This window comes from Monodelphis domestica, chromosome 5 (assembly GCF_027887165.1).
Source record: "Monodelphis domestica isolate mMonDom1 chromosome 5, mMonDom1.pri, whole genome shotgun sequence".
Lineage (NCBI taxonomy): Eukaryota > Metazoa > Chordata > Mammalia > Didelphimorphia > Didelphidae > Monodelphis > Monodelphis domestica.
The window spans coordinates 286,982,207-286,996,921 of NC_077231.1; the positions used below are offsets into that span (position 1 = coordinate 286,982,207).

Genomic DNA, 14,715 nt, shown 5'->3' on the forward strand with positions numbered 1-14,715 from the left:
TCTTGAGAACCACCCCCTCCAAAAGAGGCTTTTGTTTCTGTAGATTATATCTATTGATATTTACTGTATTAGAACTTAAAATATCTTTGGGTTTTTAAGAAATGGTTCTGCCCTTGAGGGCTCTCTTGAAAAGGCAGAGACTTGAAAGGGTACAGACTCTGAGAACTAGACTTGTGCTTATTAACAAAGCTTCAGCAATTTCCTGCCACAACATGATGTCACTTTTGCTTGTCAAATCTGGTCCATTTTAGTCTTCTGTCTGGGATTTTAAGGGCTCATGGTGGATTTCAGGTTTAGTCCTGTTAAAGTAGTAGTACCTGGATTTGTACAATAGAAAAATATATTTAGCTACTTGTGGGAACTCTGAAGTTGGGCGATACAGGCAAATGGTTGCGGCCTACACAAAGAAGTTCACCTTATAATAACAGTTTTCCACTAACATGAAACTGATGGTGAAAAGCAAATTTCGAGTAAAATGAAGTAGATGGGCAAATTCATCCGTTCTAATCTCTGGAATGGCAATGTCAGACTCATCCAGCACAACACAGAATTTTAGAACTGAAAGGGAAAGGCCTGAAGGCCAACCACCCCAAACCTTCCCTAAGTGAAATTCCCTTCTACCCCAAATTCAACCACCCTCCATTCGGCCCAACGTTCAGGCAGCTCTTTTGGGAGCTGTGTGTGACCCAGCACGTTGCCTGTCCTGCCTGGCTGGCTATGTGGCCTGGGACATCCCACCGCCACAAGAGAAGAGCTTTCCTTTTGAAGAGATGCGAGAGGCCCGGCTTCCTTCCACATTTCCCAACACACGCTTGTCCCGGGCCCTTTCTCTTGCTCTCCTGGGCCACGATTGGCTTCCCTACAAGGAGACAAAGCCGTCCCCGAGACAGGACGGGCCTGGACATAGAAGGCATCCAAGTCCCCGCCCCCAAGAATCGGGCCGCTTGGGCTCAGGCAGCTGCCATCAGAGCAAGCTAAGCTCCGCGGTGTGCTGGCTGCAGGGCCTCCTTTTATACCTGGACCCAACTCTTAGCCAGGCAAGCGAATCCTTCATCAGGATCACTATTAAAAGATTAACCTGAGGGCAGCTGGTGGCTCAGTGGATGGAGTCACGTCAGGCCTAGACACAGAAGCCCTGGTTCAAATGTGGCCTCAGATACTTCCTCGCTGGGTGACCCTGGACAAGTCACTAAACTAACCCTGACTGGCTTGCCCTTACTCTCTTCTGTCCTGGGCCAGCTGCAGTACTGATTCTAATACGGGAGGCGAGGGTTGAAAGGGGGCCCTGGAGAGAGGCTCACGTCCCTCAGGACTGCTCAGACCTCACTTCATGGGCAGCCCTGGTTCCCAGGCTCCCCTCCACCCGAGCCCAGCTTTGTTTTTGGCTTCAAGCAAATGGAGCTCGGCAATCACAGCTTTGTCTTGCTCCCCCCCCGCCCCCAAAGCTTAGCAGAATACCCAGCACACACAATGGGCTTCATAAATGATCAATGAATTTTATTTTTTTCTCCAATTAAGGAGCATTTATTTCTCCTCCGCTGAGGAAACCCCCCCCCAAATAGAAAACAAACCCCAAAACACAACCCTGGTCACCAAGATTTCTAATTGAACAAACACCAGTACACTTGAGGCCAGGAGCCGGGCCAGAGCTTTCTCGTGGGAATGCTCCCCAGCATGCCCTCACCACACAGTCTAGAACCCTTCAAGTCGGGCACCCTGGCCCAGGGCTGTGGGGATTCTTTTCCATTTATCGGAAGGGGAAAATATTTGCCAATCCAGCCCCTACTCCATCCTGTGGCATTTCTGAAGCCAGGAAGTCTGAGGCTCAGACACTCAACCAGCCTACTGGACAAGGTAGGGTCCCTGGAGAAGCAGGAGTGAGACTCTAGCCACACGGGGCCTTCTCTGCCTTCAGGCAGGAAAGGCTGGGCTGAAATCCAGCCTCAGGTCCTTGGGAGCTGGGAACTCATGCATGTGACCCTGGGAATGTCGTCTCACTGCAGGCTGCCTCAGTTTCCTCATCTATAAAATGGGGATAATAAGAGCACCCACCTCCCAGGGATCTTGTGAGGACAAAAGAGACAACTTATAGAAAGCGTTTCACAAATCTTCAAGGGTTGTGTATATGCTAGCTATTACTGTCATTGTTTTCTAGACTCTATGGTGTTTTCAGCAAAATTACACTTTTTGGCTATCATTTCTATGTAAAAACTATTGAGGACTAGGATAAGATCCTTTAGTAGCAATGACAGTAAGAAGTACAATTATCCAATAGACATGAAAACTTTGCAAAGGGACACTATAAAAAAGAAAGGGCTAAGCCACTGGGCAGCTATTACAATTATGTAAAAAAGAAAAGAAACAGAAATGTTCTCAACAACAATTCCCCATTAACTCAATCTCAACATTTAAATAAGAATTAAAAAATAAACCCAAATCATCTGTCCCCAAGTCCCATTTGTAGAGCATTCTCTATTTCGACCCTCATGGACTTTATCCTGCTTCTGCTTAATGTTTTAACATAGAAACAACTCTGTTTTCTTGAACCAAGCAAAAAAAAAAAAGGGATGACAAGAATCAATTAGCATTCCAGTTTCCAATGAGTTCCTGGCACAAGATGTGAAAGTACTATGTTTACAAAGAAAGCTCATGCTTTATGGGGATAAAATGAGAGGGGAGGAGGAGAAAGAGAGGTATTGGACTTTCTGAACCATCTCAGAGATCTACGTTCAAGTTTAAAATAGAAAAACTAAGATTCAAGGCATTCCCAAAGTCTTAGTGTGGTTTTCAGTTTCTGGAAGGCAATCTCCAGAATTGTAGAGAGTCTGGTCTTGGAGTCAGGAAGGCCCCAAACCATTCTGGCTATAGATTTGAGACGATCATATGAGCCCTGTCACCTCTCAGTCCTCCAGGCAACTCTCCAAGACCTTAAGTTACAAGGAAGTTGAATGATAAAAGTGAAAATCTCATGATGCTTGAATCCAAGATTCAACCTCCTCCCTCTCAAAAAAAAGGAAACCTAACAATCAAAACATATTTCAAAGTCAAACAAGATTTTTAGTTATTTAACTCAATTATTACAAATAAATTTGCATTTTTTTATATTCTCTTTTTATGTGGGACATCATCATTCAGCAAGAAGGGAGTAAGGAGCTGGAAAGAAATATGAATGGGGCAAGGAAGAAAGGAACAAAATAATATTAATCCTAAAAAGGATTAGCATAAGTAAGAAATAAATCAAACGTGGCAGGTACATATTGTTAGATAGCTTATTATTTAGAACCATTAGACTAAAGCAAAAGTGTGACCATCATAGTTCAGTCCACGAATTCACTTGAAGAAAGACCCTCATGCTTGCTGGCTTGCTGTTTGTTTTTTTAAACCTTGCGTTCCATCTTGGAATCAATACTATGTATTGGTCCCAAGGCAGAAGAGTGGTAAGGACTTGCCCAGAGTCACCCAGCTAGGAAATGTCTGAGGCCAAATTTGAACCCAAGACTTGCTGTCTCTGGGCCTGGCTCTCAATCCACTGAGCCACCTAGCTGCCCCCTCGCTTGCTGTTTGTTGCAGAATTCAACTCATTTCCTATTTAAAGTTGAAATGGTCTCTCCCAGACATCTCCTTTCCACCTGCATGTTTTCTATGAAGTTCTATGGAAATTTAAATTTATCACAACTCCCCAGATCCCCAATTATTTAAATGCTTACTAAAGCTGACATTCCTAAACAAGAAATCTGGTGTTCCCACTTCAATGCAAACATTTTTATCCCCAGAACTCTTGCTTGCTTACTGTTTTGAGCTCTACTTCCCCTTTCCACTGAAGGCTGTCATACATACCTCAAACAAGCGAAGGTCAGCAGGGACTCTGTCTCCCACAGATAAACAAACTGTATCCCCTGGAACCAGGTCTCGTGCAAGTGTATGTTCCAACCTCCCTTCTCGAACACTATAATTAAAAAAACAATTAACCAGAATTGAAAGGGCGCTGCTCATTTAAAAAGAAATTTCAGCAAGCTGCAGCAAAAAACACCATGACCACTTAGAAATAAGAGAAAGGACACCTTCCTGCTATTGATTATTAAGATGGCCCATATGACAGGAATCATTTTAAGAAATGAACCATCTAAAATGTGAAACTAAAAATGGAGAATTAGAGATACTTTAGGTCTTCTAGAGCAGAAACTACACTGAGGTAATACCAATATTTTAAGACTATAAGACTCTCTAAATTAAACTAAAACATCCAAGTTCAATATTAAGTGTGTGACTGCAAAAAGCCCACATTTCTGAATAACAAACATAACAATTTTTTCCCAAGTAGAATCTATATTATCTACATTAGTAGATAAACCCAGGTCAACAATGTTTAATTCTAAAGAGTAATTCTCAAATGGGCATCTCAGTAGATCAGTAGGGCTCAGTGGCCCAGGTCTGGACATGGGAAGTCCAGGGTTCAAATCCGATCTCAGACACTTCCTACCTGTGTGACCTTGGGGAAGGCAAACCCTTGTTGCCTCAATCTCACCTCTCTTTTGCCTTAGAATCATTATTGATTCTAAGACAGTAGATAAGGGTTTAAAAAATAAAAAAGTAACTCTCCACCTCCATTTTAAACGGGAAGAAACATTGACATCAGAAACAAAAATCATACCAGTGACATTCTGGTGGTACAAGTTTACTCAGTTCTTCAAGTGATTTTTCAGAACGATACTCCTATTAAAATGAGAAATACAAATCAAAGGATGAAAGAACGATCATCTTAACACAAATTCTTTGAGCCTTGCTTTCCTCATGTAAAAAATTCTATTTCACAAAGATGCTTGTTGCAGGGGCTAAAGAATGCAATGTACATACAAACTACAAAAATGGACAAACACAACATAAATGTAAAGTAGTAGCATATCATTTAATTTAAATAAACCCTAAGTAAAAACCCCTAAGTAAAAATAAACCCTAAGTAAAAAAAACCCTAAGTAATCCGTAAAGATTGATTGGAAAGGCTTTCATGCCTATCATTTAGCTGGAAATCTCTCAATTCCACTGACCCCTTTCACTGAAGGCATATGTTTCCCCAAAGAAGCTCATGAAAAAGACTAAATCATAGTAAATTCCAGTAAGTTTTAACAACCTTAATGTCATTCAACTTGACCAAAACTGTGAAGATGAGTATTTGATGTGAGTTCTTAAGCTTAAATTATCTGAGAAATTAAGACACTAATCAGTAGAAATACAGATGCTTGAAATAGTTAAGAACCATCACAATGGAGACTCAATTCAAATAATCTTCCGGGTAGGGTAGGTAGGAAGGCAGAAATAAAGGGCAGGAACCCTGTCATCATTACAAGAATCTGGAGACAGTAAAAATTGAACTGTCCTCACAAGGTCATAAAGGAAGAATACAGGTCCATCAATGAGAGCACTGTTCTGTCCTAGTCTCTCATAGAACCAAACTGAGGGAAAGGAGGAACCTCAGACCTGGTTTGTAGGGACCAGAGCTTCTTTTCCCTTCTGGGTTCGAGGGAGAGTGAAAACATCTGCCGTGTGCTCTAGCGTCCATGCCACCCCTCCATGACCTTACTGTGTCACGGTCCCCACAGGGACACTTCATGCAGAGAATGAGTCTACCCGAAGAATTAGCTGATTCCAGCCTGATTACTTCCTTCAGGCCCAAAGTGCGGGCCATGTGCAAAGGTGACCTGGAGAGAGCTAAACCAACTTGGGGTTAAATACGATCGATAACTTGGTGTAAGCAAGCCCCACATTTCCTAAAACCGGGGTGCTGCACCCTTAGCCCAAGATCAGGCTCGGAGCCCCACCTGGCCACGAGATCGTACGGTGGAAATGAGCCGTTCTCCAAACACAAGAGACCATAACAAGAGTTCATGTTGTGGGGAAAAGAGGAACGAGCAGTTCTGCAACATTGTAATGGACGAGAGCCCCCCACGTGGGGACCTAACAACAGAGGCCTCCACCCTGCCTGAAGGAGAAGCACGATCGAGTGAGTTAGGAGGTCACAGGTCTGATGGCCGCCCTGACACCGGCGTCTTCCGGGTGGGTGAGACCCTTAGAAGCTGGTCTAACTCCTCACTTGCACTCAGCAATTCTGTCTACACGGTCTTCTTCTCACCCCTGTCAAAGGCTGCAGTCACGTTTCCTGGTCTCCTGTCCTTGACCAGGGAAGGGGGGGGGGGGGCCGAGGTGGCCCCTGTGTCCTGTCCTAAAGTTTCAGTCCATCCTCCTGCACCTGAGCTGTGGCACCGGATCCCGCTGGTGGAGACACCCAGAGAAGGGGAGGCCCAGGCAGGCCCTGGGAAGAGCCAGCCCCTTCTCCCCCCACCGCCCAGAGCAGAGCACACTCACAAACCCTCCTGTTCCCCTTCCGGGCTCACCAGCCATCTTTTCTGGTCTGAGAAGAGGGATGAAGTTAACTTATAATGACTGCTCCCACGCTCCCACATGTGTCATCGGGCCTGCTGGAATAGAAGCTCCTTAAGAGGAGGGCCGGGGACCTCCCTGGGATCTCTTCTATTTAGGGCCAGAATACAGCTCACTCAAGATGTGCTAACCAAATGCTTTTCAGTCAGTCAGTCAGTCAGTCAGTCAGTCAGTCAGTCATCCTACTGAAACAGCAACAGCCTCTCTCAGGGTTTAGGAGATCAATGAAGCCACACAGAAGCCTCTACCTCGTTTAATAGGTCAGATGGAACTGATCACAATCTTCTTTTCACCCTTACTTTTCTGTCTTAGCTCAGCTCTAAATCAGAAGGCAACCAAGGGTGAATCAATGGAATTAAGTGACTTCCCCAGGGCCACCTGGCGAGGAAGTACCTAAGGCCAAGGTTAAAGCCAGGTCCTTCCATCTCTTCCCCTGGCTCTCTGAGTCACCCAGCTACCCCTGAATACCATGCTCTAAAGCTTTCAGGTTCCATACTAAGTGGGAAATTAATAAAGACCTAGAATAAAATAATACCTCTCCAAATCACCTTAATGGGACTGCTTTAATGTGCACAAACTATCCTTTCCCTCCTCTACTGTGTTTCAAAGCTCCAGAACAAAAGAGATCCTTTCACAGAATGAAACTTACTGAGGAAAGTCAATGATTCAAAAAACAAGCATCTCAGTCATAAAAAGTCCTACCTCAACAGGGCTCAAGGATCAAATTCTAATTTTAATGCCGACTACATCTGGCCCCGGGAAATGTTAAAACACATTTATAATTAAGTAACATTTCCACACATTAATGTAGACGACAGGTCTTTCCTCAAGGCTATATTCCCAGGAGTACAGCAAACTGCAGGCACTGTATACACACACACAAAGAATGGGGCAATGCTGAGGACTTGTGCATCCGAATGGCTGCTCGATGCAGAGGGCCGAGTGCAGCTGGGCTCGACCAAGGGTGTCAAACAGAAAGGGGTCACGTGCCAACTTAGGAAGCCCCGTATTAACATGATTGTTGTGACGTTTCCCAGCCACAGTTTAATCTCGTTAGGCCCAGGATCATAAATCTGGCAAGGCAGGCGAGGGCCAATTTGGAAAGATCTTTACAAGCCAAAGGGAAGGGTTTACATTTGATCACTAAGACAACTAGTGGTTATGGAGTAAAGGAGTCTGCTTTAGTAAAACCGCTTTGGTGACCACTGGAGAATCGAGTGCAGCTAGAGCTGTCTCAAGACCAAGACTACATGGAAGTCAAGAACCGGGAAAGGCTGGAAGGGTGGCGATGTGCTCACCAGCGAACTGGATGTTGGGAAGAAGTGCAAGCAGCACCCTGGGGTGGCCGGGCTTCATCTGAGATTTCCATAGGACAACCAGTAGTTCAGACAGTGATGTGAGATGGGGGGGGGGGGTCGTCTGGTGAAAGACTGCACTGAAAATATAGTTCTGTGAGTCCTTTGTAGAGACAGAATAATTAAACTCCTAACAGTGAATGCAGTTACCAGAATAGATGAGAGAAGAGAGAAGGCCTAGGACAGAGCCTTGGGCTGTGATACGGGGAGATGAACCAGCAAAAGAGCGATCAGACACATACTTAAGAGGGGAACCAGGGCAGAAGAAGGTCTCAAAGACCCTGAAAAAAAGAACATCTGGGAGAAGGGCACGGTCCAGTGTTCGAGGCAGCAGAGAGGTCAGAGGATTAGGACTGGGAAAAGACCCCCTACATTAGGAAAGCATTAGTAACCTTGGGGAGAGCAGTTTCAACTGATGGATGAGCCCAGGAACCAGACTGTAAGGAGATGAGGAGCAAAAGGAGTAGAAAGTTCCTAGCTTCCTTTTTTCTCAGGAAAGTATCAGGTGAAGTTCTCAGTCAAATAAATGTGAAGAGGAAGGCACGAGAGAAGTTTAAAGAGAGAAAGATGAGAAGAGCTTTTCTGGGGCCTGGGAAAGGGAATCAATTAGGGAGACAAAGGACTGCCTTGCTGCATCAAAGGTGCAATTTAGGTTAGACAGATCTACAGTAGATCCAATCAGTCCAATTGCAGGAATTCCTCCAGCAATGTTCACTAGCACAAGTAGGAGCAGAGAAGACAAAGGATAAGACTGGGGTTTGCGAAGTCATGAGGGTTTGGTCCGAGAACAGTGTGGAAATGAACTCTCACACTCTAGCTCAAGCCTGGAAACAAAGAGTTAACATTGATAAGGTCTGCAGAGTGCTTTGCATATATGGTGTCCCCAAGATGTGAGTGCAGTTTAAAGTTTTTAAGGGACACTGTATAATCTCAGCCAATCCTTACAATTGTGAGATAAGTGCTATTATTAGGTGAAAAGAGGCCCAAGCTCATAAAGCTAGTAAGATTCTGAAATGAAACACCAACTCTTCTGACTCCAAGTCTATCATCCCTAAGGAAGCAAATAAAAATTCAGAGCACTGAGGGAGGGAGGGAGAGAGGAGCTCACTAACAGGATGAGGAATAAGCTCAAGGCGTTGAGCAATAGAAGGAGAGGGGGTAGTTTTTGACCCTGAAAGTGGGATTTCTGGGTATTGACAGAAAGCTTGGTTTTGTCCATCTCTGAGTGTGGCTCAGGTAAAATAGTTTTGGGGATAGGAGGAAGTTTAAAAACTGGAGGTGAGGAGTCTAAGGGAACATGAACATGTTCATTAAAGTCCTCTAGCATAAAGTTAGAAGGTGGAGAGAAGAGAAAGCTAGGTCTTTAACACCATGAGAAAGGAAAGAGAAGGACCTGGGGACCAGCTGACATTAGCCACCATGGTCCCAAGTGGCCAATACATTTTAATAGAATGAACTTCAAAGAGGGAAGGTTGTTCAATGGTAGCTTTAGTCTATTTCTGTCAAAAAAAAAAGTAAACTAATGAATATCATGTGTCTGACTCCAACATGGCTGAGCAAATTTGGTTAGTGAACCCTTTTGAAGGGCTCACATTAATATGAAATGTGACTTAAAATGCACCAGGGTTCAAAGTTCTGATTACTGTGGACCCTAGAGCTTCATCTTTCCTGATATGCAATGACACAGCCTTTAATCACTGGCATTACATTTTGATTTTACTATCTTCAGTTGCATTCTCTTGTTCAATCTAAGCTAAGTAGACATTGGACATGCTGAACTCTTAGAAAAGGTATTAATGCAGCTCACAGGCAGGCCAGGTTCGGATGAACTAATTCTGATTGGCTTTTCATATATCATGTTGCTACCAAGTATACAACAAATCACAAAGGAGTGAAATCAGCAGAGTGGGCCATGAGACTGATGAAAAGTTCTACCAAAGATGAATTACTAATATGTCTAAATTTCAATCAACAAAAATAAGATTTAAGATTGATATAATAAATGAAACTTTGGCATAGATGAATCAGTTCATAGTCACTTTTAAGATCTCAATCTGAGGATTACGTATTTGTGTGTATGTGACACTCAGGGAAGAAAACAAATGTTCTTCTCAATCACAGATTCCAAACTCTTGTTCATCAATATTTAGATATAATTACATCTTAAAAGATAAAGTAAGATTCTACCAAGATAGCCCTTACATAAAACTTAGTTTATACTTGTTTATACCTATACTCATCAACAGAAAGAGAAAGTACCAACACTTGTATTTCTACACTATTATCCCAACTCAGAAACAGAGTACTCTTCACAATTCCACCCTAAATTTCTGACTTCAGTGGAACAGGCCATTTAGGCAGATAAGAGCACTTCCTGCTATTGGGGTAAGAGGAAAACCGGTCAACGTGGTGATCAGAAGATAGCAGCGGAGTTTTTTAAAAAGGATCCAAGAAACAAATCTATCATTTTGCTAAATGGATTAATCATTCTCCTTTCAGTCACAGAAATCTATAGCATGTTCTCCAAATGGTCTCCATAAATGTCCAATAATTTCTACCCTCCCTGCTGGCTTTTTTTTTTTTAATTTAAAACCCTTACTTTCTGCCTTAGAATCAATATTAAGTATTGATTCTAAGGTAGAAGAGTGGTAAAGGCTAGGCCATGGGGGTTAAGTGGCTTGCCCAGGGTCACCCAGCTAGGAAGTGTCTGAGGCCATATTTGAACCTAGGACCTCCTGTCTCTAGGCCTGGCTCTCAATCCACTGAGCCATCCAGCTGTCCCCACTGGCTTTTTCTAGCTGGTTTAACTATGGTAGAAAATGAAAAGTAACAGAATTGTTCCAAGACATAATTAGATAAAGAATTTTTAAACATCCAGATACATTTCTGGGCTTTTTACTACTATATATACTTATATATATATATATATATATATATATATATATATATATATATATATATATATATATAAACTTTTAAAAAAGCTAAGTGTATGGTTACTCTGATTAATACAGTGATCCAAGACAATTATAAAACACCAATGATGAAAAAATGCCCTCTACCCCAGAGAACTGCTGAACTCTGAAGGCAAGTATAATTTTCTCTTCCTTTCTCTCTCTCTTTTTTTGTGATATGGCTAACATGGAAATGTGTTTTGCATGATTTCCCATATAAAATTGATATCACTGTTTGTTCTCTCAGTGGGTGAAAGAAGAATGGGAGGGAGAGAATCTGGAGCTCAAAATTTAAAAAGAAAAAAACGTCTAAAATAAATAAGGAAAAAGTTATATAAACAAATAAGTTTAATACCAAAAAAAAAGCTTAGTGTATTCATTATACCTACTATACTACTTCTCTCCAGAACTGTTAATTTTTCATTTTACTAGCCTTCAAGGGAGTCAGAGAATCTTTTCCCACATCTTGTCACTATTCTCAAAAGCTGATTAAAATATCTATTTTCATGCTAGCAAAATAGATTGCTTACCTGAACAAAGGCAACAGTAACAACAATAAGTATCGCCTAAAAAAACCCAAAAACATAAAAGCAGTCAGTGTTTCAAAAAGAAAGTTATTCTCAAAAAAAAAAATCAATATTTAACATCTCTTTAATTTAGTGTTCATATCTATAACAAAAATAGCAATTGTACATATGATTTCATTGGCCCAGGGAACTTCCAGGTGAGGAAACTCTTTTTACCAAAGCAGATCAGTAATATTTCTGCAACTCAGCCTTGGCCCTGCCCAGGAAACATGGTGAGGAGTTCAGCAACTTGCCCTTGAGTAGGCTATTATGATTAATAAGAGCATCTATAGACTAATTTCCTTAAACTATGGAACAATGTTAAGCAAGAAATGTGTACCAACTTTTTAGAATTCAATTATAATTAAAACTAAAAACTAAACTCTGCTTAAGCAATTTGAAAAAGCCACCTTCTCATTCTTACCACAGTGATACTGACGGCATCATCAAACTGGTGCATTAACACGCTGATGACTGCAGATGCCAGGAGCAGCATTATTAGGGGATTTTTAAACTGAAAAGAAAAGTAAAACAATTAGCAGCTGAGCTACAATCAAGAAGAGCAAGGATCTCTCAGAATGATAGAAAAGGCAGCAAAGCTAGGAAACCAGGGTCGACCCACCACCAGGGGCCACTCTGTGAAGCTTTTCCATTTTGATCTGTGCTACCATCACCACATTCATTCAGAATGTGCCACTCCAAAATAATAAAAGCTGTCACTACCAGGGAAAAGCCCCAGTCAGCACTCAAACTGGAGTCTGTCAGGTCTCCCTCTGGACACCAGAGGAGTATTTCATGAAAAGAACAGAGAAAGAACTTCTTCAGTGTTAAAATGACAGGGAGGCTGGGGGAGCTATTGGAAATTTTCTCTGAGAATAAGGCAGGAGGAAAAAGCATTAGTTATAGCCGGAAAGAGTAAAAACCTGTAAGAACAACCAGGTGCTTGCTGAGGGGTGCTCTGGGTCGCATTTGTGTCCATGATACCCAGCAGCCCACTCCACAGAGGGCAGCAGGGTTTCTTAGGAAACAAAGCCCAGCACGATGCCAGCTATGACACAGCATCACTTGTTGCCACTGAAGATCTTCAAGGTCACAGCCTTCTTTCTGCCTGGCCTTCCAGACACACCCTAATCTAGTACCCTCCTTTCTAGGCTATTCTGACTCCCATTCCTGCACTCTAGATTCCAGTAAGACTTCATCGCTATTTCCTAGATTGCCATCCTTTCCATCCTTTCAAGCCACTTCAGAACCCACCCGCCTGACCCAGAAGCCCAGATGTACAGACCTTGAGTCCTCATACTTTTCTCCCCTGGCCAAGCAGGAAGACTGAACAGTTGTCTTGTATTTCCATTTTATTCTCCTATCAGACTGTGGGCCCCCATGGAAGCAGGGCCTGTGTCTTAGCTGACCTTTTGAAGAGCACTTCAGAGTTAGGGGCTGACTTTGACCCCGTAAGGCAAAAGAGCAAAGTGCCAGGGCTCTAGAGGGTGCTGAGCCCGCCCCTACATTTTTGTCCCATGCCACTTAAGAGGCCAGGAACTCTTGGCCCAGCTTGAGCTGCCCCAGGTCTCAGGAAGGCAGAGCGGCACCTGGAATACAAGAAACTCCTCTTGGATGTTGAGATCCCTGGTATCCAGCTACCATATATGAGGCTCACTCCCCAGAGCAAGACTTTGTGCTAAAAGGGAGGAAGCAGTAGGGCAAACACCAACTCAGCGTGCCATTATAAACTCTGATTACAGAGCACCACTGTCACTCTAGCCATTTGCAAGCCGGATTACACAATTTTCTTACTGAGATTTCTGAGCACCGTATCTTAGCGGTGGCAAGGTACAAAAGCATCTACTCCACGCTCCTCATCCTCCACAAGGACAAACTAAGGTGCGCTGGAGCAAGGCGACTTACTGGCATTTATAAACAGAGTGGAAAAGCCACGATTGGTCCAAGGTCTCCTGACAACACTCCAGTGGATTTTCATGACAACATAATGTTGCTGGTAGAAATACATTATTACAGATTACTTTTTTTAAAACCCCTTACCTTCTGTCTCAGTATAAATTCTAAGATAGAAGAGTGGCAAGGGCTAGGCAATGGGGGCCCGTATCACACAGCTAGGAAGTGTCTGAGGTCAAATTTGACTCCCGGTCTGGTAATCTATCCACTGTGCTACCTAGCTGCCCCAAATTACATATTGCTTAATAAATATAACAGAAAATTCAAATTATCAAGTCATGTGATTTAAAAACACTCAATGGTAAAATAAGATTTCTTTTTAGCTCAAGACAGAAAACAAACAAAAAAAAGAATAATCTAAACATTTAGGTACTAATAAGGAAATCTGAAAAAGTTTTAAGACAAAGTATGTAGTGTTTTTGTTTTTAACAAAAGATTCTTTAATCATCCCTGTGGCTGGTGAAAAATAAAATGAAAAAGAAAACAAAAAAACTTGAGCTTTCAAGCATTTTAATTTATTAAGCAATGCATGCTAATTGCCTAACAAATTAGGCCAGGTTCCTTCTTCAGCTTCAGGCTGGACCACAAATATAGGGGGAGACTGATTTTTATACACTGAAAACAATCCAATGAGACCAATTAATTAAAAGTTGTGAATTTTAAAAGTCTCCATCTTGGTCTAACACCCAAAAATTGTGCACACCCACACTACACGGGCATGTGCTAGTCAGTGACAAATCAGAAATAACTAACTGCCCACCTGGGCTGTCCTAAGCCAAGCTAGAGCCAACCATTGGATTTGTGAGACACAGGAAGTGAGGTAGGGAACAGCCTCTGGAATTCGCTGACTTCCTGTGGAGAGAGCTAGACGGGAGTTGGTGTGAGGAGCTTGGACAGAGAGGACGCCCGCAGACAGCTTTCCTTCAGAGCGGTCACGTGAGTTAAGGACTGATTCTTTCCACCTGGGCCTTTGGGCCTAAAACTCCCTCTGCCTTGGTCAGAGGTTGAGTAGCCCCCTTCCCTTTTCTCTTCTCTCCTTCTCTCCCTCTCCTTTCCCTACTCCCAGTGTGATTAAACCTCCATAAACTCCATTCTGACTTGAGTGTTTTATTTTAGGAATTTCATAAGTAAATTCCTTGGCGGCCATTGTTCAATATTACATAAATCCTGTAGTCACATTTGTAACCATTACAATATTATAATCTCTCCCAGAAGCCTAAAATTTCTACCATTACAAAGTAAACATTAAGTAATTCAATTTCTAATTGGAGGAAAGATTAGGGGCTTTCCAAGTGAGGAGCAGGTACAATTAATTCCCTGAAATCAGAAAAGGAGGTTTCCCATTCCCTGTAAGTGTCTAGGAATAGTCAAAGGAAAAAGGAAGCAATAAGTGATTGATCAGTATGAGGCCAGTTTTCTTTCTTTTTAAACCCTTACCTTCTGTCTTAGATT

The 14,715-nt window shown here is 42.6% G+C and overlaps 1 protein-coding gene across 11 annotated transcripts in view; it reads right to left on the reverse strand.

Moving 5' to 3' along the window:
• Positions 1-14,715, reverse strand: part of ATP2C1 (ATPase secretory pathway Ca2+ transporting 1) — a 143,642-nt gene that overhangs the window by 52,877 nt on the left and 76,050 nt on the right. For all 11 annotated transcript variants that reach the window (XM_056800253.1, XM_007505110.3, XM_056800256.1 and 8 more), the window contains 4 exons: positions 11,735-11,824; positions 11,275-11,310; positions 4,652-4,713; positions 3,838-3,946 (listed from right to left, as the gene is read on the reverse strand). In XM_056800253.1, coding sequence (XP_056656231.1) covers positions 3,838-3,946; positions 4,652-4,713; positions 11,275-11,310; positions 11,735-11,824 — 297 coding nt within the window. The remainder of the gene's footprint in view (positions 1-3,837; positions 3,947-4,651; positions 4,714-11,274; positions 11,311-11,734; positions 11,825-14,715) is intronic.